Source organism: Stegastes partitus, unplaced genomic scaffold (genome assembly GCF_000690725.1).
Source record: "Stegastes partitus isolate 25-593 unplaced genomic scaffold, Stegastes_partitus-1.0.2 Scaffold323, whole genome shotgun sequence".
Lineage (NCBI taxonomy): Eukaryota > Metazoa > Chordata > Actinopteri > Pomacentridae > Stegastes > Stegastes partitus.
In genome coordinates, this window is record NW_007578054.1 from 12,859 (window position 1) to 33,884 (window position 21,026).

The following is a 21,026-nucleotide window of genomic DNA, read 5'->3' on the forward strand; positions in this document are numbered from 1 at the left end:
ATGTTTCTACAGCCTAACTGGAGTCCACCTGTGGTAAATTCAGTTGATTGGACATGATTTGGAAAGGCACACACCTGTCTATATAAGGTCCCACAGTTGACAGTGCATGTCAGAGCACAAAACAAGCATGAAGTCAAAAGAATTGTCTGTAGACCTCAGAGACAGGATTGTCTCAAGGCACAAGTCTGGGGAAGGATACAGAAAAATTTCAGCTGCTTTGAAGGTCCCAGTGAGCACAGTGGCCTCCATCATCCGTAAGTGAAAGAAGTTTGGAACCACCAGGACTCTTCCTAGAGCTAGCCGGCCATCTAAACTGAGCGACTGGGGGAGAAGGGCCTGAGTCAGAGAGGTGACCAAGAACCTGATGGTTACTCTGTCAGAGCTCCAGCGTTCCTCTGTGGAGAGAGGAGAACCTTCCAGAAAGACAACCATCTCTGCAGCAATCCATCAATCAGGCCTCTATGGTAGAGTGGCCAGACAGAAGCCACTCCTTAGTAAAGGACACATGGCATCCTGCCTAAAATTTGCCAAAATCCACCTGAAGGACTCTCAGACCATGAGAAACAAAATTTTCTGGTCTGATGAGACAAAGATTGAACTCTTCGGCCTGAATGTCAGGCATCACATTTGGAGGAAACCAGGCACCGCCTATCACCAGGCCAATACCATCCCTACAGTAAAGCATGGTGGTGGCAGCATCATGCTGTGGGGATGTTTTTCAGCAGCAGGAACTGGGAGACTAGTCAGGATTGAGGGAAAGAAGAATGCAGCAATGTACAGAGACATCCCGGATGAAAACCCGCTCCAGAGCGCTCTTGACCTCAGACTGGGGCGACAGTTCGTCTTTCAGCAAGACAACGACCCTGAGCACACAGCCAAGATCTCAAAAGAGTGGCTTCAGGACAACTCTGTGAATGTCCTTGAGACGCCCAGCCAGAGCCCAGACCTGAATCCAATTGAATATCTCTGGAGAGATCTGAAGATGGCTGTGCAGCAGCACTTCCCATCCAACCTGATGGAGCTTGAGAGGTTCTGCAAAGAGAAATGGGCAAAACTGCCCAAAGATGGGTGTGCCAAGCTTGTGGCATCATATTCAAAAGACTTGAGGCTGTAATTGCTGCTAAACGTGCATCAACAAAATATTGAGCAAAGGCTGTGAATACTTATGTACATATGATTTCTTAGATTTTTATTGTTAATAAATCTGCAAAAATCTAAAAAAAAAACCAAAAAAACTTTAAGTTGTTACAATGGTGTATTTTGTGTAGAATTTTGAGGGGGAAAATGAATTTAATCCATTTTAGAATAAGGCTGTAACAGAACAAAATGTGGTAAAAGTGAAGTGCTGTGAATACTTTCTGGCTGCACTGTATGTTCAACACAAACAGTCAAAAACCTCCATTTATCAGTAGTTTTGAGTTGCCAAATTGCTTCACATGACTAAACCTGAGGTAAGCCCAACAGCTGGGGTAAGCAAAGAGATGCAGGAGAAAAACAAAATACTCTCTACTAGATGTGGTTTTTATTCAACTCACAGTACATTCTACAGATGCACACGTGTTACATCACCTTAATACAACAGAGTCTTGTAATACCTCCTCTTAAAAATGATGAATTGGTCCTAAAAATATAAAGGAACAAATTTAAAGTCACCAAAACTGTACATTTTAAAAAATTCACTTAACACCACATTTGGTTTTCATGTCTTTTTTTTTTTTTTTTTTGAAAAAACATCACGTCCCTTTAAGTGTAATAAGGAACATCAAAGTTTATTTCCTATCAACGGATTTGAGTTCAGTGTAAGAAAACAAGTTTAAATAAAACCCAGACTGTGGAGTCATCCTGTCACCTTCATAGCACACCAACCATGCCGTGCATCGTCGTACATTGGCCCTTGTACAGCACAAAACAAATCAATAAAAGGAATGTAAGACAGAAAACCGGACAGCCATGTGCCCGGTAACTTCATTAGCAGAGCTCCTTTACAATTCTAGTCTTTAAAATGAGAGGATTTTAGTCTACTGTAGTCACTTTTAGAGGTTTTTATCTGGTCAGGCGAGCTACAGACAAACAAACGCATGAGTGTTACTTTAAACACGGAACAATTGCTCAGCTGCAGGCTGGAAGCTGCAGACTTTATCATGTCAGACATGCGGTAATGTTGGACAGACCTGTCAGTGACGATTACAGTGTAAGAGCAAACCTTCAGGGTGTGTCCTCGCAAACAGACCATTTAACAGGTGCTAAAGTAGCATCTGCTTGGTTGAACACAATCCATGACAAAGATCAGATGCAACTAGCTGCGTATTTGCTCTTAACAGGAGGGACAGTGAAATTCAAGAATCTAAGACTGACTGACTTAGCACTAAAAATCCTCCAGAAACCAGTGTCTTTCACACAGCAGCAGAAGGTGAGTATGTGTGTGAAATCGTGTGCGTGTATGTGTGTGTTGGGTGAAAAGTGTGTAAGTGTGCGTGCAAGACTTTAAGTGGAGGTTATACAACGTCTACTTGTGACAGTCCAAGAACAGATTCCTTTTAGTTTAACTGGCCTTTTCATAAATCGTCTAGACATCTCTATAAGGTAATCTGTACACATTCACTACAAGCTATTGCTATTAAATAATCCCAGCTATTGTAATCTTTATATATATTTATATATAGAATATATAATAAAAATATATTGAGCAAAAAAATTACTTCTAGGCATAAGACCACGTTACATTACATTTCCAATGAACAGGTAAGAAATGGCCCAAGCTCTGTGAAGAGTTTTGATCCATTTTGTTGTCAAGCGGTGCTAAGCAGGTCCAGTACGCAGCAGTTAGGCTGCACTAGCGTGATCAGTCTCTGACCTTCAGTGTGAGTCTGAAAGCCAAAATACTCAGGGCCTGAGACCGCGTGATCAGCCCATGGCGGGGCTTGACCAAAGGCCTCGCTACGACATGGGGCTTGTGAAAGGACATGACAGGAGAACGCAAACAGGAGATGAGGTGCTGAGGTGAAAGATGAGGAGACACGAAAGATGGAGAGTGAAGAGAGACGTGTTCTCGCTCTCTGTGATGAGGAATGGGTACAAGTTCAAGCCAGTTCAGCTGTGAGCCTTTAGAAAAGATTAGGCCGGTAGAGGAAACAATAACAGACAAATAGCCAAAATCTATACATATATACCTATACATGAGAGAATACACATAGCTGGAAGAACCTCCAGACAGTCTCTTAGCAGTAATGGAGAGAGTTGTGACTGGGACGGTGGCAGCACCAGCAGTCTACAGCCCCACCATCAGGGGGATCGTCGCAGGCTCCTATTTGTCCCTGTTTGAGTAGAACTCCGCCCAGCGGCTCTCAAAGAAACGCCTCATGGAGTGTCCCGCCATTCCCACCTCCGACGTGTCCTCGTTGAAGAGCTCACAGTTGTTGAAGACCAGCTGAGCGTCCGCCGCAAACTCCTCACAGCTGCAGTACCTGAGACAAGGAAACAGAACGCAAAAGAGTTAAAAGACCACAAGAAGGACTTGATTAAGTGTAAATAGAGAGCAATCAGGCAGTCTTAGGCAACAAGAAAGCAACAAACTCAGAAGCAAACACAGCTGAGAAAGATGTATGATATGATGTTAAGTAGGACAAACAGGCTTACAGAAACACTATACAGGATATACTTAATACTGTAGCATAATAGATGAGATACTCTGGTTATCTGAAGGCTTTAACTGACTTTAAATTGATTTATAGGATTTTCTAAATACTCTTTGTGATGTAGTCTGATAATGACACTATTTTCTATCGACTTTTTGTGCAAATTCTGACTGTACTGTGACTGATTTTACTCTAGTACTTGTCAGCTTTGAGAATCAATGTATAGATTTTGTTTTTCAGTGAAATATTTCACTGTTTTGTACGTGTACTGATATTTGACAGATATTTCTACAGCTGTGCAATTGACCACACTGCTGCTGACTAGCTATGTTTTAGTGAAGTTATTGTTTGCAGTGTGTTTTTCTATTAACCACTGAGAATTTTATTGGTTAAATGGAGAGGAATTTGCCTTATTGGGGGTTAATATTACATTTTGTGTGATGAAATGCATGATCAAGGTTGCTTTTTGTTTTGTGCCTTTGCTTTATCTCCTAAACACTTGTCTAAATATACAGAGATCATTTTTAATGTATCAATGTGAAAGGATACGATGGATGCACATTGATGCAGCTAGTTACCATGTAGTATTCAACTGAAAATTAGCTAATAATCAAGTACGAATAAGATGTGAAGCGTAATCAGCTCTTACCCTCCCTGTAGAAGTCTTTCTCTCATGGTGAGGAAGTCCATGGGGTTCTTGATGATGCGGCGGTAACCCGGCACTAGTCGGGGATTGACGGGTTCAAGGAACGGCCAGGCATCTGCATGAGCCTCCATCTCCATCAGAATGATCCTGGCAGGGAAACAAAGTGTTAAAACAAATCTGCCGCAACAAAAACGTTGGAGCAAATGTCATTGCATGTGAATAACTCAACAGCAATGGAGGCAAGACTCACTCGCAGAAGGTGAGGTCGGGTTGGTTGCGTGTCGTCATGCGGCGCCGTTTCGTGCCGCCTCCTTCGCCAGAGTGACGGGTAGATGAGGAAGGAGCCGCGGCCTCCTTGTGCCGCGTTGCCATGCCACCACTTCGCCGTGTTGTCGTCGTCTCATCTTCAGAGCTGTCGTCTTCGTATCGTCTCTTCTTCACCCTGGTGCGCTTTTTGGACAAGTGCTCTAAATCATCCTCCTCCTAAATAAAGAAGCATATTAAGTCAATGAGGGGGAAAAATGCAGCAGGGAATACATTTCTTAATAGGGAAACAACTCCTACAAGATGCTTTTGGATTCAAAATGGCCCTGAGAAAGTGAGGAATCACGGGTGGGTTCTAACCTTCGCAACACAGGTTGGACAAAACCAGTCTCCCTCTGGCACCTGGGTGATCTTGGGCCTCAGGCAGTACATGTGGCAGCCACGGTCACAGCCGTCACAGAGCAACAGGCACTCATCATTGTCTCCCTTCCTGCAAACCTGGCAAGTCTATGAAAACAGAGATCAAAGAAAAATCATCCACAGTGTTTAAATGACAACAAATCTGAATTTGCTGTTGATATTTTGTGTTATCATTTGCAGTTTGCAGCCCTAAACCGCATATAGACCAAGAAGCATTGTCTGAAATTAAGTCGGAATGGACAGTTGTGAGATTTCTTACCACTTTAGTCACAGATCTCTCCCAAGCAATAGCCTTTTCCAGCTGATGTAAACACAGACAGATCTGGGGAGCACTGCGGCAACGATCCAGAGCCTGCCGCCATGTTCGTAGTCGCGAGGTGATTTCACTTTCCAGACTGGAACACAAAAAAACTACTTAATAGATATGTCTAAAATATGAAGAACAAACACATGAATCTAGACTGTTCGTCTCACCTGATGACATCCATGGGATGCTCTTCTCCAGGTGTCGGAGTGAGAGGAGCAAGGCGCATCACTTCAGCTGGGTTCCAGAGCGGCTCCTTCAGATAGCGTCTCTCAATGTTTCGCTCAAGGTTGGCTAGCCGCAGCACGGCCAGGTCCAGCGGATGTGTGGCGATACGAGGCAAGCCGGACCATTCCTTCTTGGTTCGCACAATCCAGTCATCACGTGGATCAGCGTCGTGTTCGTAGTACTGAAGGTCATCACGGGTGGAGTCTGGATCTGGGATTGTGTACGGCTTTAAGGGGACAAAATGGAGCGTAAGTGGTAGAACCTAAACACGGTAGGTTTGAGCTCACGATTAAAATGTGTCATTGAGTGTTTTATTGATTACCTGAAATTCTGCCATTGTTGTGTCTGGGCTTGTTTCAGCATCACTCATTGCACTCTGAGGAGGCGCCTTGAAGAAACACAAAAAACTAATAAATGAGTTTCACTTCAGAATTTTACATGCACATTTAATGTCATTTGTCTATTTTTTGTGGTTTAAATAGAACACATGTAAACAGATATTAACACATGGCAAAAGCATATCCCACATTTAACTTCTTGAAAAACACGATGCCACTTAAAGCTTTTAGGTATCTACATTTAGAGAGCATTTTGATGCATTTTATGACTTATCTTGTCAGTAGAGAGAAACTTGAACATGCAGTCAATGGCATAACAAATATTTTTGTATTTCTGCTTTTTTTTCCCTCTTAGTTTCGCATTATGACAGTCATCATTTATGTAATTATGGTTTTTAAAGTAATGACATTTTCAATTTCACTTTGTCAATACAACATGGACTGCAGTTGTTGATGCACGACGGTTTAGTAATTTCTCACCTTCAAATGGAGGTCAGAGGCAATGACCCTCTGCTCCAGGTCCTCCACCCACTGTAGGGCGCTGATGTCCGACTCCATTGCTCTCTCCTGCACCTGCCAAGGCTGCTGCAAAGCCTCCAGCAGCACATCCTTCTCCTCTACCTTCAACTCAAATACTGGGTCTAGTTGGTAAGGATCAAGGGGGAAAAAAAAAACAGATGAGGCACAATTCTGAACAGACTCTGACTGTGTAACAATCCACTTATTCCCAACACTCACCGTCGACAGGTTTGGTGCACATCTCAGCTAAGCTCTCCATGTGTTTGGCCAAATGCTTATGGAGCACCTTCTCCCTGATGCCCCTTGGATGAAGGGCCTGTAAGGTGTTGTACAGTTCCTCTGGCTCCTTGATCCACCACCAGCCACGTACCATTGCTGGAGAACAAAGACATCATGCTATATGTTATTACACAGACAAAAAAGACAGCTTTAAAGCAGAAAGGGCAAGTCAGCCAGAAGATGCAATATTAGGTGTGCATGTATGGTGTTCCTTGTAAAATACTGGAACATTAGGAGTCTTAAACTCCAGCATCACTGAGGAACTCACTGACAAGAGAAGAGGCATTGTGCTCACAGCAACTCTCATTCAGAGGAAGAAGAGGAGATGTATTGAAAGCTTTCATTGAGTTAGTACCATGAGTGAAAGTGCTGACCGGTTTCAGCGTAACTAGATTCTTTAGAAGCTTTACAATTCAGTCAAATTAATTTCAAGAAAGGAAAATACATCTCTCCGAGTGCTGGTTTAAAATCACTTTCTTTTTAAACATGACTTACAAGCTGGTATGGGTTTGACCACCAGTTGTGTGAAGTACTGTTGCTCGAGTTCTTGGAAAACGGAGTTGGGTGGGCGACCGCGGCGTTTAGCTGCAGCTCCTCGTGGCCCTCTACGGGCAGGACTACTGCCTCTGCTGCCTCTCCTCCGCCTACGAACTGGCCTGGCGGGGGCGGCGGGAGCAGCCGGAGCAGGAGCAATGGGAGCTGGAACGAGCTGAGGGATTGTCAGTGGAGCACAAGCAGTAGGGGGAACGTCCTGTTGTGTTGCTGAGGTCACAGGGTCAGCAGGAGTCAAGCCAGGCAAGAGCGAGTCCAACTGAGGAGTAGGAAGAGATTATTCATTTCCACATCATACAGGCTAAAAGCGCACTATTAAGGCATGTACTTATTGTTAATATTCTGGTGGCAAACCTGCATAAGTGGAGCAGCGAGTGTGGCCAGACCACTTGGGAGCTGAGGGAGAAGCTTCGGGGGTGAGCTGGGTGATTTGGGCATCTGGGGTTCAGTCAGAGAGTTATCGTCACACGGTTGTTTGGGGAGCAGGTTGAACCACTGGCCTTGTTTCTCCGCCATTTCTTTCACGCTCTCCTCTGGTCGATTACCCTCTGGAGCATCTCCTGCCGCTGAGCACGTGCCATTGGTGACTCCTTCCTGGGATTGGCTGAGCCAGCTCTGGAAAGCTGCTTGCGTGAGGTCTTGCGTGCCGCTGTTGGGTGATCCCGGCCCGTCGTCACCCCCAGACCTGACGCTACTTCGACGCCGGCGGCGGATCTTTGCTGTACGGAGGTGAAGCTCGACTTCGGGTTTGATTTTTCGTGGGCGCCCGCGTCCTCTTGGCCTGCTCATGAGGGACGCAGTGCCGGGAAGAGGGTCCTCCTCTGGAGACAGGGCCTGGGCCTGGCCCGCAGTGGCAGAAGGAGAGGAAGGTAGAGTAGGAGGAGGAGTGGTCGGCATGGGAGCCTCCTCAACTTTAGGCTCCTTTTTGAGGAAAGTAACAGGCACCTCAGCTACAAGGACATCTCCTGAAGCTGCAAGACACAAGTATAAGGAAAAGTAAATAAAGACAGACAAGCCAAGGGTTTAAAAAGTCTACAAATTTCAATTAACTGTCAGACTCACTCAGCAGCTCTTCAGGTCCCTCAACCAGAACTCCTCCGAGGTGAGGTAGGGCCAAGTATCTACGTCGGTAACGGTCCTGACCCAGCAGTGTGGCCCGCATGGAATGAGACGACTGTAGCAGCTTTTTACGGAAAAACGCTTGGCGCTGTGGAGGTTCAAAGGGAAAAGAATGTTTAATATAAGCGACATAAATGTATAAAGGACTGTTGCAGTGCAGTATCAGGCTTACCTTGGTTAGCTTATCTATCTGCCTTTCAAGCTCTGGAATGCTGGCATTAGTAGGGCTCTCACTCTGCAGCAAAAGAAGAATTAAAATGAAATGTAGAAATGATCGGGATTTCAACAAAACAGTGGTGCTGATACATACATCACTGAGTTTGGGCTCTTCTTTGCGTGCCCGACGGTTTCCTCTCTCCAGGACTAGACCACTCTCCTCCAGACTGAGGTTCTCCTCCTCGGCTACTCTGGCGCTGCGCCGCCTCTCCTCAAAGCACAGCTCTTCCTCTGAGCGTCCTGTTCTACGTGCTAGCGCCGCCTTCAGTCTGCCAGAGATAAAACAACCAGAATCAACATATGGCTCTGATGGGCCGATCTGAGCAAGCTACTTAATCATACTGTATGTGAAAAGAGAAAACAGTGATCTTACTTGCGCAGTTTCCCCTCAATGATCCACTTGTTCTTCCTGTAGGTTGCCATGTTTTCCAATGTGTTGTCAATGTCACTGAAATACAAAACACAAGCATAAATGACGTGATAGAAAATGTGATAATTACAAAACAAGCAACACATTTTTAGATTAAAGAGCAACCAAAGAATAAATAAGCTTCTTGGTCGAACCTAGTCACAATGTTGCTGCTGTTCAGTTCTTCTACAACGAAACCCAGGATGGCCGCCTTGGTGTCAGGAGGCAGGGCGTGAAATGTTTTGGTCCTTAAAGTGTTGCAAACCTCTGTCTCATAACCATGAGACTCCAAAAAGATGCGGAGTACTTCTGAAACTGTGCTGCGGTTCAGCTCCAACTCAACCAGCTTATCCCCAAGGATCTTTACAGACTGAAGATTGAGGGGAGGAGATAAAAATGAGAATACATGATTTGTCAACTGTTGAACAGTTGTGTTAATAGGGATAATGTTCAGAGTGTAACACACACCTGATAATACGGCGGCAGGCCAGGATCATGCAGCGCAGCCTCCATCAGCTTCACCAGTAGGTCCTGGACTTCTCCTTGGCTTTCACCAAGGCCGAGGAGGCCTTCCTGCAGAGTAGCAAGGCTAGGGATGTCCTTGGGTATATTGAGACCGATGACCTTCCCATAACCATGCAGGAACTCAACGAGAGTCAGGCAGTGTGCGAAAGCTTTTCCAGAGAGGACCACACCAGGTATACGTGACAGCTCTGGCAGGGGCTGGTGGAAACAAAGTTCTAAGGTCATGATCACAAGACAAAACAACTGGAATCACAGGTTTAACAGAGAGGACCAAAACTCACCTTGTGGTCAGTGAGACACATGTCCTCTGTGGGCTTCTTCAGCTCTTCTGCGATCAACTGCTGCCTCTTTCGCTCCTCCAGACGTCTCTGGGCCTGTGCTCTTCGCTCTGCTGCCCTTTTAGCTGCCAGAGCAGCCTGAGCTGCTGCCTCTGCCTCAGCCTGAGCTTTAGCCAGGGCCTTAGCTTTACTCCGAGCACCCAGCACCCTCTTACCCTGGGCTATCCTCTCCCCATCTGTCTGCTGTATTGGTGGCGGGGCCTCAACCTTGACTGACCTCCTGCGGCCAGGCTTCTTGGGCTCTGCAGCAGATTCCGATGCAGGCTGTGCAGCCTGCGGGGCTGTCGGGTCTGTTGGTTCAGCCTTCAACTCGAGGTTTCTGGCTTCTTGCTCAAGCTAAAAGCCGCAGAGGAAAGAAAGAACAGGTGAAGATGATGAATACGTGGTGCTGAGGTCATTGGTGACAAAAAACATTTTAAACTTTAGATAACTAGGCTGTTTCTGTACCTTGGCTCTCTTCTTTTCCTCTTTCATCTTCTTAATCTTTGCATCCTCCCTTCTCTTCATTCTTGCCTGAAAAAAATAACAGCAGCAACAAAATCAGGAAGAGATTTAACAGAAGACCAGAACAACATAACTATTCTCAACTACATACCTTTCTCTTCATTTTCTTTTTGATTTTTGCTAGTTTCTCCTTTTCCTCCTCCGTGAGGGCTTCTATTAAAAGGGGAATAGAAACAGTCAGAGTATATATCTTAGGTTATGTAATAAGCAATCCATCTGGTCTTAGACTTCTGAAAGCCATTGCTTAATTCTTAGGCCAGCCTCACACTACAGAAGTTTTGGGCCGATTTCACCCTCCAGTAGGAGCTGAAATCAAGCCTGGGATCTTCTAGAGATGTGAGGTGTTTACAGATCCAGACTTAAACCTCCCCAAGTAAACTCGACAGGGCTGCCCAGATTAATAACAAACATGTTTGATTTTTACTAGTTAAAATCACAATGGGTGCAAATAACACGCTTACGCCAAGAGCAGCGGATTCTGTTGCTCAGCAACTATAAACATTATATTGTACTGACCGCAACTCACCAAACATTCTCTCATTCAGACTTGTTTAGAGTCTTGATACCATTTTTTTTCATCTCTCTCAAAGAATTATTGGCGTTACAGCAAATTGTGGCACCACAGTCTTTATTTCGTATACATCTGCTTCCTCATGAGATCACATGAGGTGGCACACTGCTCCCTGACTGGTCCCTCTAGCACCACAATCTTAATAACAACCTGTATTGTCTGATGTGCCATTATTTTTCGGTCTTGGTGCATGTCTGAGATTAGAGAGAAATATCTGAAAAGCTTTTGTGTGCGTAATGCAACCTGATTTTAACTTCTGTTAAGATTTTTAAATTTCTGTAGTGTGAATCTGGTTTCAACAATACCACTATGATACACATACATCCTCCACTCACCCTTGGCCTCAAGACGCTTCAGCAGCTTAGCGTCAACTTTGCTAAGGAGATCAATCATCTTGGGTTTTGGAGGTCTACCAGGGCGGCGGGCCTGTCCTCTCACACCACGAACCCTGCGAGGTTTTTCTTTATCAGGGTTTGGTGGTCGACCACGCCGTCCAGTGATAGCCATGATCATAGAGGGAACCTCCTCATTAGCCAAGAGGACCCACTTCATACCCTGTAAATTATTGCAGATGTAATATATTAACTCCAAACTGACTTCTACACATTTCTGACATGTAAAACTATTAATTTATTGTGCAGCAGATTTGATCCAAATCCTTCTCTACGAATGATTTTGCATTCATCTTAACATAAAAAACAATAATAATAATTACATATATATATATATACACACACACACACACACATATATATATATACAGACCTCTGAAGTGTCTCTCTCTTCATAGAAGTCTCCAACAGGCATCCGTGGGCTGAAACTGAAGTGTTCTCTGGTGACCACACTGTCTGTGTGTCTCTTCAAGTACTGCGTGAAACAATTAGGATACAGCAGCACAAGAAACAGACAAAAAGATAGTCAGTGTACTGACATCATTGTTTGCAACATGACTCTGGTTTCCAACTATTTAAACGACCCCTTGGGGTCTTTGGGGTTTTATGGCCTGGGCAATTCACCTTGATTATTTCTGGAAACTGCTTCATCCTCCTTCCACAAGGGGTGTAGTACCAGGTTTCACCCTTCATGCGGTTCTCCAATTTCTTCACACGAATCTCCCTCCTCCAACTGCAGTTTAAAGGGTTCGTTGTTACATCATTGTCACCGTTTTTAGGAAACAGAGTTTAAAGGATGACTTTGGTGATGTTCAACATTTTTCTTGTTGTCCAAAATAACAAATAAAAAAAAAAAACTGTAACAATTACATAATTTAACTAACAAGTACTGGATGTGTGTCTGATTTATCTTATTTGCCATGGAGCTCCACTGTCACCCCACCGTTGCACTGGGTGACCTGACTCTTCATTATTAAAAAATATATACATGGGCTCTATTCTTCATTTCAAAACAGGTCCAAAGATTAATAACAGCATTCACTTTTATAGTCTCCAGAGAGTAGTTTGTGTTAGGAAGAGGGCTGCGAAATTAGATTCTGTTTACACTGTTTTGCTCTCTTGTTGGCCTACCTATCACAAGCTGTTGACTTTGGCCTGAAGTTCAGAGAAATTTACAGTTTTATGAACAGAGTCACATCAGCACAATGAGTATGAATATAGGCCTAGCACACAAGAGGAAACTGTTGGTCATGATGCATTCAAAGCATTGTATTTGTGTGAACCAAAACACTATGGCAGAAGGAAAAAAAACAAAACAAGCTACCCTAATATATAAAGACAGCACACGTTGGAAGTTTTCATATTAATTTAGCTTGATCGCTTCTTACACAGTTAAGACAGTTTTATCTGTCTAAACAAACAACTTAGATTAAATGAAGATGTACTATCAGAGGACTAAAATTGGTTCATATGAAAAGATCTGATCGATTTCTTAACAACCCTGTTGATTGAAAGCCTCAATAAACAGTGAAAGCAATCATTACCCGTGCTGCAGAGGGAACTGGACCTGGTCCTCCGTCGCAACCCTTCGTCTGTTAGATTCACCTGTTTGAGAAAATGCACAAACCTGGGCTTTAAATTCTTAATCTGTGTTATCATGTCTCAACAAAATATCACATGATGTGGGTCACCTTACACAACACTTTCAACCTTCTTCTTTACCTGCAGTGGAACTGTCGTCATCATTTTCATCAGCATTGTCAGCAGTCGTTTCGGCACCTTGTTTTTGTGTTTTGCCCACGTTTCCTTCTTGGTCTTGTTTCCTAACCCTTTTCGCCTTCTTGGGTTTCTCGGCTGCTGTGCTGATAGCCGAAGCGTTGGCCAGAACAGCTTCAATTGTTGCCATTATTGGATCAACCTCTTCTGTGAGAGGCCCAGCCTCCCCAGATGTTTCATTGACATCGACCTTGAGAGGCTTCTTCCTCTTCCTGCCTTTAGGTGCCTCCTCTTTAGGACCTTCCTCTTCATCAGCCTTTGTCTTCTCTGCTTTTGGGATCCGAACCCGAGACTTCCGCTGGACCCCCTCAGGTGCTTAAAACAAAAGAGAAAAAGTTTTAAGTAAGTTGTTTAAAAAAAAAAAAAGAATGCTCTATTAGTGTAATATTTTGTTGGCAACATCAAATACCTGTGGTTTTAATCCATATTGCCTTTGGAGCTTGAGGTTTGCGTGGTTTCCCTGGGGTTTTCAGAAGTCCTCCAGCGGCGGACACAGTCTGATCAGTTACTGGTTGGAGTGGGTGTACAGCGGGGCTCTCTGCTGGGGTACTGAACGCGATGAAGTTCTCATCTCTCATCTTGAAACTTGGGGGTGTCATTGTCTCATTAGCAGTGGTCTTAATATTAATGCGTCCGGCTGAGTCTGGTGTATCATGTCCTCTGGGCTCCCACTCGACTTCAGGTCCTGACATGGTACAACATAAAACTGTGTCAGCAGAATTCATAAATCAAGAGAACTTACAAAACAGTCAAGCTACTTGAAATGCAGTTCTCTTTATTCGATGAGAATTAAATCTCCAAATAGGGAAGAAACCCATTAGTATAATAAATTTGTATATTTTAGCTAATGAATGCTGCTTGTGTAACATTAGTTTCAATCATCAAAAACATCATAGAAGTACCTCGATGTCCTGGCTGAGTCACATCACTTGAGTCGACGGGCAGCTCTTCAACCTGAGAGCTGTTGTTTAGAGAAGACTCCAACGTGGATTCTCCTGTAATTTGGCAACTGTTCCTGGTCTCTTCTGCGTCAGAGGCTTCCCCTTCCCTGGTAGAGTCCAATGTGTCATCTCTGGAGTCCTCCACAGAAAAGCTGCTGTCTCTAGTGGTGTCAAATGTAGTAGATGGTTCCTCTTCAGCTTGGGAAGTGCTGTCAAACTGAGAATTGTCCTTTCTCCGGAGAAAGCTGTCATCAAAGTGAGTGGAGTCATCTGCGTATGAGCTGGAGCCGGCTAAATAAGAGGTCTTTTCTAAGACAGAGCTCACATCGAGCCGCGAGGGGGTGTCACATGTTGAACTGCCATCGTATTGAGAGGCAGCATGTGAAGAGTTATCAAAACTTTGTTCATCTGTCAGATGTTCTACCTTTGAGCTGTTGAGCTGTGAGGACTTTCTGAGTGGAGTTTGCTTCATCGTCGAGTCCTCTGCCTCCAAGGTGACACTGCGTTGCATGTGGTGCTTTTCAGAATCTGTTTGTTTATTCTTGGACTTTTGATCAGGAGAAACTGTGGTCCGTAAAGGTTTCCCGGGGAGATCAGTGAGGGATTTGTGTGAGCGAATTTCAGATCTATTAGTCTCATTTTCTTCCACCTGTGATGACCTTTTCCCGCCTGAGTCAAGCTGAGGGAGGTGATCCTCTGGTTTTTCATTTCTTTTAGTAACCGACACTTTCCTGTCCTCACTGTGACCATGGTGCTCTGACTTGGGAGACGACTGCTTTAGTACACGAGGAAGAGTGGTGTTTGACGGATGCCGCTCAGAGTCAGAACTTTGGACTGCTCCAGAAGACGTACCCTTTGCAGGAGGCACAGACACCAAGGCAGGAGGGCTGGACACAGGTGCAGTCCTGGAGGCTTGAGTGGTTAGAAGAGGTAGGGTAGACAGAGGTCGGACTGAAGGACTATCATGGGCTGCTAGGGAGGGTAAGTTCACCCCCCCTGGTGGTGATGATGCTGCAGAAGTCGTAGAAAGACTCGAATCAACAGCTGCAGGAGTGTATGTCTGACACTGGGGTGCTGGTTCACAAAGCTTACTGCCAACTGAGGAAGTTTTTGATAAACAAGTGCCAAGTGATGTTGAGGATGACGGTCCAGATATTGACATCTGAGATGGAGCCACGACAGGAGATGAGGAATTTGGACCGACAGACAGAGTAGCAGGAATCAGTTTTGGAGGTCCAGGCTTTTCATGTTGACCTCCAGATGGATCAGTGAAGTGGGGTGTCATCAAAGGTGGCATGGACTCTTTCATCTCCAGAGATGAAGAAGACTTGGACACCGTTGTTGGAGGTCCAGAAGCTGTAGGAGGCAATGCTGACTTTGTCTGATGAACCACAGACCCTGACGAAGAAGAGGCTGGAGGCCCTGAAGAATCTGCTGCAGGTCTAGATGCACTATCAGTCGAAGCAAGAGGTGTAGACAACTTTGAAGGAGATGCAGGCAGGGGGGAGGAGGATCCTGCTGACAGATGCTTAGATACGGCAGGAGACGTCTCAGTCGCAACAGAAGTGGGAGGCCTGAGGCCTTGCACCATTGGGGGAGGGGAGGAAAGTCTGGGAGAAGCAGCTGGAGATGGAGCAAAGGGAGGTGTTGAGATTTGTGGTGGAGTAGATTCTACATCAAGGGATGGAACTGTAGGGGGTCCAGGCGCAGATGTGGGAGCTGCAGAGACCCGAGGTGGTGTTGAGGCCTTGGTTAGAGACACTGACGCAGCTGCATTTGATGACACAGACTGGGGAGCTGGGTTAACGGCAGGATCTTTGACGGGGGAAGCCATTTCTGGACGCTGAGCTGCCGGCTTATCAGAATGCTGACGGTATTCACTCGAAGGCCCCGCATGAGCAGCAGAAGGTTTGGGTTGGTAACTGTCAATCTTGGGTAGCCTCTGGGCAACGGTTGCCCTTTCACTGCCATTATAACTTGTGTCTACCTCTTTGACAGCTTCCCGAGTTTGCCCTGAAAGAAAAAAAGAATCAACAAAACTGTCAATACTCTGATAAACTCAGTGTGCGGATGTTCACACAGCACATCATGGTCACTCTGATAATTTAAATCTATACTGTAACTGCTGCAACTTCCATTAAGAAATCAATCAAGCACTCAATATTTCTCTGTCTATGTATTAAACTTATTATGTATAAATAACGATATTTTATGGACTCAAATGTTCTTAGCTCTCCTTACAAACCATCTTAACGACAGTTTATATCCAAACAGTTTAGCACAGTCTAACGGTGACACCTACTGGTTCAATCTGGGCACTATCCCACTACTAAGCACCACCGTTGCAACTGGCCCAATATCACACACTTCATGTGCAGGTAGGATTGTAAATAGTGTTCGTATTATAAATGACTCTGCTAAGTATTTTCTTGGCTAATTGTTTTGTCTATAACCATAGCGACAAGTGTCCATCGCATTTCCATAGCTCCGTCACCCTTTAAAATGTCTTGTTTTGTCTAATCGAAGACCCAAAGACATTCTGTCCAACTACTTGGCAAGACAAAAAAAAAAAAGAAAATGTAATAGAATACAGTGTTTAATTAAAAATAAAAAGTCACAGATCTTAACATTCATGAAGCTAGAAGCAGCATGTTTCAGCTCACTGATGCTCAACTTACTGATAATTTCAGCTCTAAAAATTTACAATCAACTTCAAAAACCAGGAAAACATGCCCTGTTGGCCTGTAATCTTTGACTCCGAGCTTCAACAATGTTATTATATACAGACGCAACAGGAAGCTGCAACACAACCAGGGAGTGCCATGTTTTAGAATGACTGTCAGCTGAAATGGCTTTTTCAAATATGACCAAAGAGAAATAAAACCACATGAGTATCACTTGAGTACTGGTCTAGAAAAAAAGGAGGAAATAGAAGAAGTTTCATCTATGAGGAAATCAAGGATAGATACCAAAAATGCAGCACTGTCAAATGTAGAACTATCCAGTTCCAGAAACAAACCTGATAGCATACACATTTTTATAGAAACTAGAGAAACATCAAACACATACAGAATCAAATGAGCTATATAGTTCCACGTGTAACAAGTGTAAAGTGGCCACCTTGCATTGGTGAAGACATCCCCACATTGGTCGCTTGAGGGCTCTGTTCCCTGGTGTGGCCCTTGGGTGATCCACTGTCCTGCGCTGTTGGTGCTGAGGACACCCCCACAGGAAGAGGGCTGCCGGAGCTCCCTCTGCCTAAGCTGTGGTGCTGTGGGCTGCCACGTGGAGGAGTAAAATTCTGGGATGTTGGGGGCATCATCTGAGCCTGGGTTTGGGGCTGAGACTGCTGTGGTGGCTGTTGCTGGGGTGACGGCAGGGACGGGTGCTGGGCCTGATGCTGGTAGTAGGGCATCCCATTAGGCATCATGCCATAATGCTGTGGTTGCTGGTGCTGCTGGTGGTGATGGTGTGGATGACGGTGGGAGTGGAGGTGCTGCTGTGACGGTTGATGAGGGGGAGGCTGTAAGGACTGCTGCTGGTGATGCTGTGACGGTGTAATCCCAGGATGTGCCTGACCCTGGTAGGTCCCGTACATGCTGTGGGAGTTATAACCTATCTGTTGCGGACCAGGGTTACTCCTGTTCCAGTACTGATTCCCAGTAAGAGGCATGTTTGCTGAGCCTGCCACAGGGGGCTGGTGGGAGCTTTCGATACCCCCGTTCAGTTGGTACTGTCCGTGACCCTGGAAGTGGTGCTGTGACTGAGGCTGCACCATCCCGGGTGCAGGCTGCTTCTGGTGCATCCCGTGCCCGGGAGAGGTGCTCATGCCTGGCCCATACTGAGGGTGCCCTCCCCACAAGTAGTCGTAGCCCATGCTGCTCTGGTGGTGGTTGCTCATGTGTGGGTAAGGAGCTGATGGTGGGTGGGAACCAGGCACACTGGACCCAAGTACAGTAGAGACGCCATTCACATTCATTTCGCCATTCATATCTGTTAGATACGAGACAAGTTAAAAAGGTACAGATTGCACTGGTAAAGTGTTTTGTTTGTTGCTGAACTATGAAAGTTTGGTGGACAGAGAAGGTAAGATTTGACTGTATGGAGACAAGATGTGATTTTGCATTCAGATCGCAGCTCAAGGATGAGAATACTCACTCTTCCCCTGCTGAGGAAAACTCATGGAGGACCCGTTAGTATAAAGAGAATCCCCTGAGGAGAGTTTCAGTCCTGAGTTTGCTGAGGAGTGGGTGCCATAGTTGAAATGGTTATTTGAATCCATCTGAAAAACAAACAAAAAAAAAAGGAGCAATAAATAAATAAACGCACTCCCCAGTTTAATATTCCACTCAAACACCAAATGTGTGGAAGTGGTGCAGTTGATTGCACAGGGTTAAAACGTATGAGCAGGATGTGCATCACCGTGTGAATCACAAACGTATTATTTAATTCATTTTCATTTCTTTTTCTCTTCGTGCAGTTTTTGAAGACAGTCGACGCTACGTAATGCGTGCCATTCCCACCACGAAATGTCTATCCTCAGTGATTTTGGAAACTGCAGCCTGTGACAGCACCATTTCGTTCCAACAACAACCGTCAAAATGTCGCAGCCAGCAACAGCAGATGCCAGGCCCCAGCGAGTGTAATGGACAGCCGGAATATTACGATAGAAGCTCATCATTAGCGCTGATGAGGCGCTGCTAACATGAGCAGCACAGCCTCTTAAATCTACCACGATAAATGTACGGCCCGGGCAGCCATAGCCGCACAAACACCACCAAGACCCGGCGGCCTCGGCCAACTAACAATGGAGGGATTAGCAAGAATATGTTATACTCCGAGGCCTGGAGAACTGTTTACCACGCCATTCGCTGTTTAACAGTTCCCTGCCGCTGCAATACAAAAGTAGCCCTCCAGGATAGTTCATTTCCTAATTCAACCAGGCCGTTGCGGGAGTAGGCGCCGCGTTAGCTTAGTCGCGCTAGCTGCGCTCTCAAACGAACAATTCAGTCTAAAGCGCTGCTAGTCGGCTGTGCTAACAACTGATACTGTTAACGTTGGATACGAGTTCAACTCCTTAGTAGCTTGAACATATCGCTTACATCAGCGTGAAACATCGGGCAAAAAATATTCCCCACTCCAGTCCCAAGGTTATTTAGCTAAATCATCACAATAGAACCTAGCTAACCACACGCTAGCCGCGCAGCTAACTCATAGCATCCTGAACGTTCATCCAGACAGCAAGGCTGCGATGTTAGCTTATAGCCAGGTAGCAGGTACCGCAGCCACGCTGGTCTGGATCCATGATGCCCCATCAGCGGTAGAGAGCGCCGCGATAGAAAATAAATATCAACCGGTCTGTTGATAATCTGCTAACTCACTCATCAGACTCGCCTGTTAACAGATGGAGGCGTGCTCCCTTTTGTTCATGGGCTAACGTTAGCTAGCAGCCAGATGAAGTTACATTGTTTACGCTGCACGCACACAGACAATTTTTTGCAGAGCATCATCCTCCCACACCACCACCATCAAAAGTTTCGCGGATATTTCAATTAAAGCTGTCCAACCTTTCGGTCCTTGGATTCCGAAGGCGCAGAAGCCTCTAAACCTCCGTCTTAACGGGTGTGCGGGTGAAGATGGCACGGCGATAAATAATAAACAACTATTCCCTAACCTTTGGGTTTTAAATTAGCAAACATGGCTGGTGTGGTCCAGTGCAGCCATGATCACAGAACAGAGCGAACAGTAGCAGTGTAAACATCCCAACAATAACCACACACAGATCCGGTCTATAATTTCTTCACAAAAATTCACAAGAAATTAAAAAAAACAAAACAAAAAAACAATACAATAATAGTAAAATTTAAAAATAAAAAAAAACAACAAAATAATAATTAATCCAACAAACACAAATTATTTTTATTAACAATAATAATGACTCTATAATTATTGCTATTACCAGTAATATTTACTAAAATTCTCAAAAGTGGTTTCTAATTTTGAAAGAATGGTAGTATTTATAATTGTTCTAATTATTTTTTATTAAAATATTTTTTTAAAATGCCTTAAAATGTAAGCTGAATTTATTATGTATCATTGTCGTAATGCTTACTTAATATATTAATAATCATAATTATGCTAATAATCATAATAATCGTATTTTTTTTGTTATTAAAGGTGCGACTGTGAAATCGCTTTTCTTTTAATCTGCTTCAGGGTGAAAAGAGGAACCTAATGTTGCACATTAGCGTCAGCTTCTCGTAAATGACTGTGTGAGGAAATCAGGCCTGAAGAGGAAGTATGCTAATATGCTGGGCCGAGGAGCCTGAAGGTTTCTGGGTCTTAGCGCCTCGACAACGCTGCCGTGAAAGTTACAGCACTACGAATCAAGTCAAGATGCTCCATTTTGAGTAACACTGCTTCAATTACATGCAACAAAACTCACTGTTCAGATCCAGTTTTTCACCTTAAAAGCCATTTCATTTATGAATATGCCATACCGGCTGATCCTGACACAACTCAGTCATGGGTTCTAAAAGGTCATAAAATGCTATCTTTAATATTAAATTCAGATTCCAGTGCCATAATACCTAAGGGTAAGCTGCTTTATTCTTTTTTTTTGCAAGCGTAAACAGCATCATCTACTCTGTAGGTCACCTGTACAACGTAACGCAATCCAACACAGCTGCTTTGCCGAGATGCCTACTGTGTTTTTATCTTTGACAGTCTTAGTTACTAATGGGGTTGTAAATCATCAAGATATTTAAAATGTTTTGCCCTCCTCTTAGTGTAATTTTTAACATACTTTTAACTACAATTTTTTTTAATGCATTTCCAACTATCAACAAAAACTAGTTAAAAACTTATAAAGTGTAAAAATTGCAGCCGTTTCATTGATTTGCATTACATTTAAAAAGCACTTCTGTAACTATGTTAGACGCCCTATTTGCTCCCACAGCTTTCCAAATAATTGTGATCGGTCCCAAATTCTCCAATATTTGAAGGGTTAAATCTCCCCAAACCTGACACCTGTAGCTTGGGGAAAATGAA

The 21,026-nt window shown here is 44.4% G+C and overlaps 1 protein-coding gene across 1 annotated transcript; it reads right to left on the reverse strand.

Annotated features, from left to right (window-relative positions):
- Window positions 1-1,500: 1,500 nt before the first annotated feature.
- On the reverse strand, window positions 1,501-19,721 carry baz2a (bromodomain adjacent to zinc finger domain, 2A). The gene is made up of 30 exons (XM_008283653.1): window positions 19,544-19,721; window positions 18,135-18,258; window positions 17,097-17,969; window positions 13,938-15,989; window positions 13,445-13,720; window positions 12,982-13,350; window positions 12,804-12,864; window positions 11,884-11,992; window positions 11,633-11,734; window positions 11,203-11,422; window positions 10,388-10,449; window positions 10,240-10,305; window positions 9,736-10,128; window positions 9,398-9,652; window positions 9,085-9,299; window positions 8,894-8,968; window positions 8,615-8,789; window positions 8,477-8,539; window positions 8,248-8,392; window positions 7,540-8,156; window positions 7,129-7,444; window positions 6,574-6,729; window positions 6,316-6,476; window positions 5,820-5,885; window positions 5,440-5,723; window positions 5,225-5,360; window positions 4,906-5,052; window positions 4,532-4,764; window positions 4,285-4,428; window positions 1,501-3,464 (listed from the first exon to the last, which is right to left on the reverse strand). Exons 2-30 carry the CDS (start codon window positions 18,256-18,258, stop codon window positions 3,305-3,307), a joined length of 8,055 nt encoding a protein of 2,684 aa, XP_008281875.1. The 5' UTR covers window positions 19,544-19,721; the 3' UTR covers window positions 1,501-3,304.
- Window positions 19,722-21,026: the final 1,305 nt, after the last annotated feature.

Bases quoted from the DNA above. Each gene is read 5' to 3' on its own strand.
- baz2a (XM_008283653.1), bottom strand. From the start codon at position 18,258: ATGGATTCAAATAACCATTTCAACTATGGCACCCACTCCTCAGCAAAC. The intron at 12,865-12,981 runs GTAAAGAAGAAG...TTTCTCAAACAG, and splicing joins TGACGACAGTTCCACTGCAG to GTGAATCTAACAGACGAAGG. The intron at 4,429-4,531 runs GTGAGTCTTGCC...TTTCCCTGCCAG, and splicing joins CCCGACCTCACCTTCTGCGA to GATCATTCTGATGGAGATGG.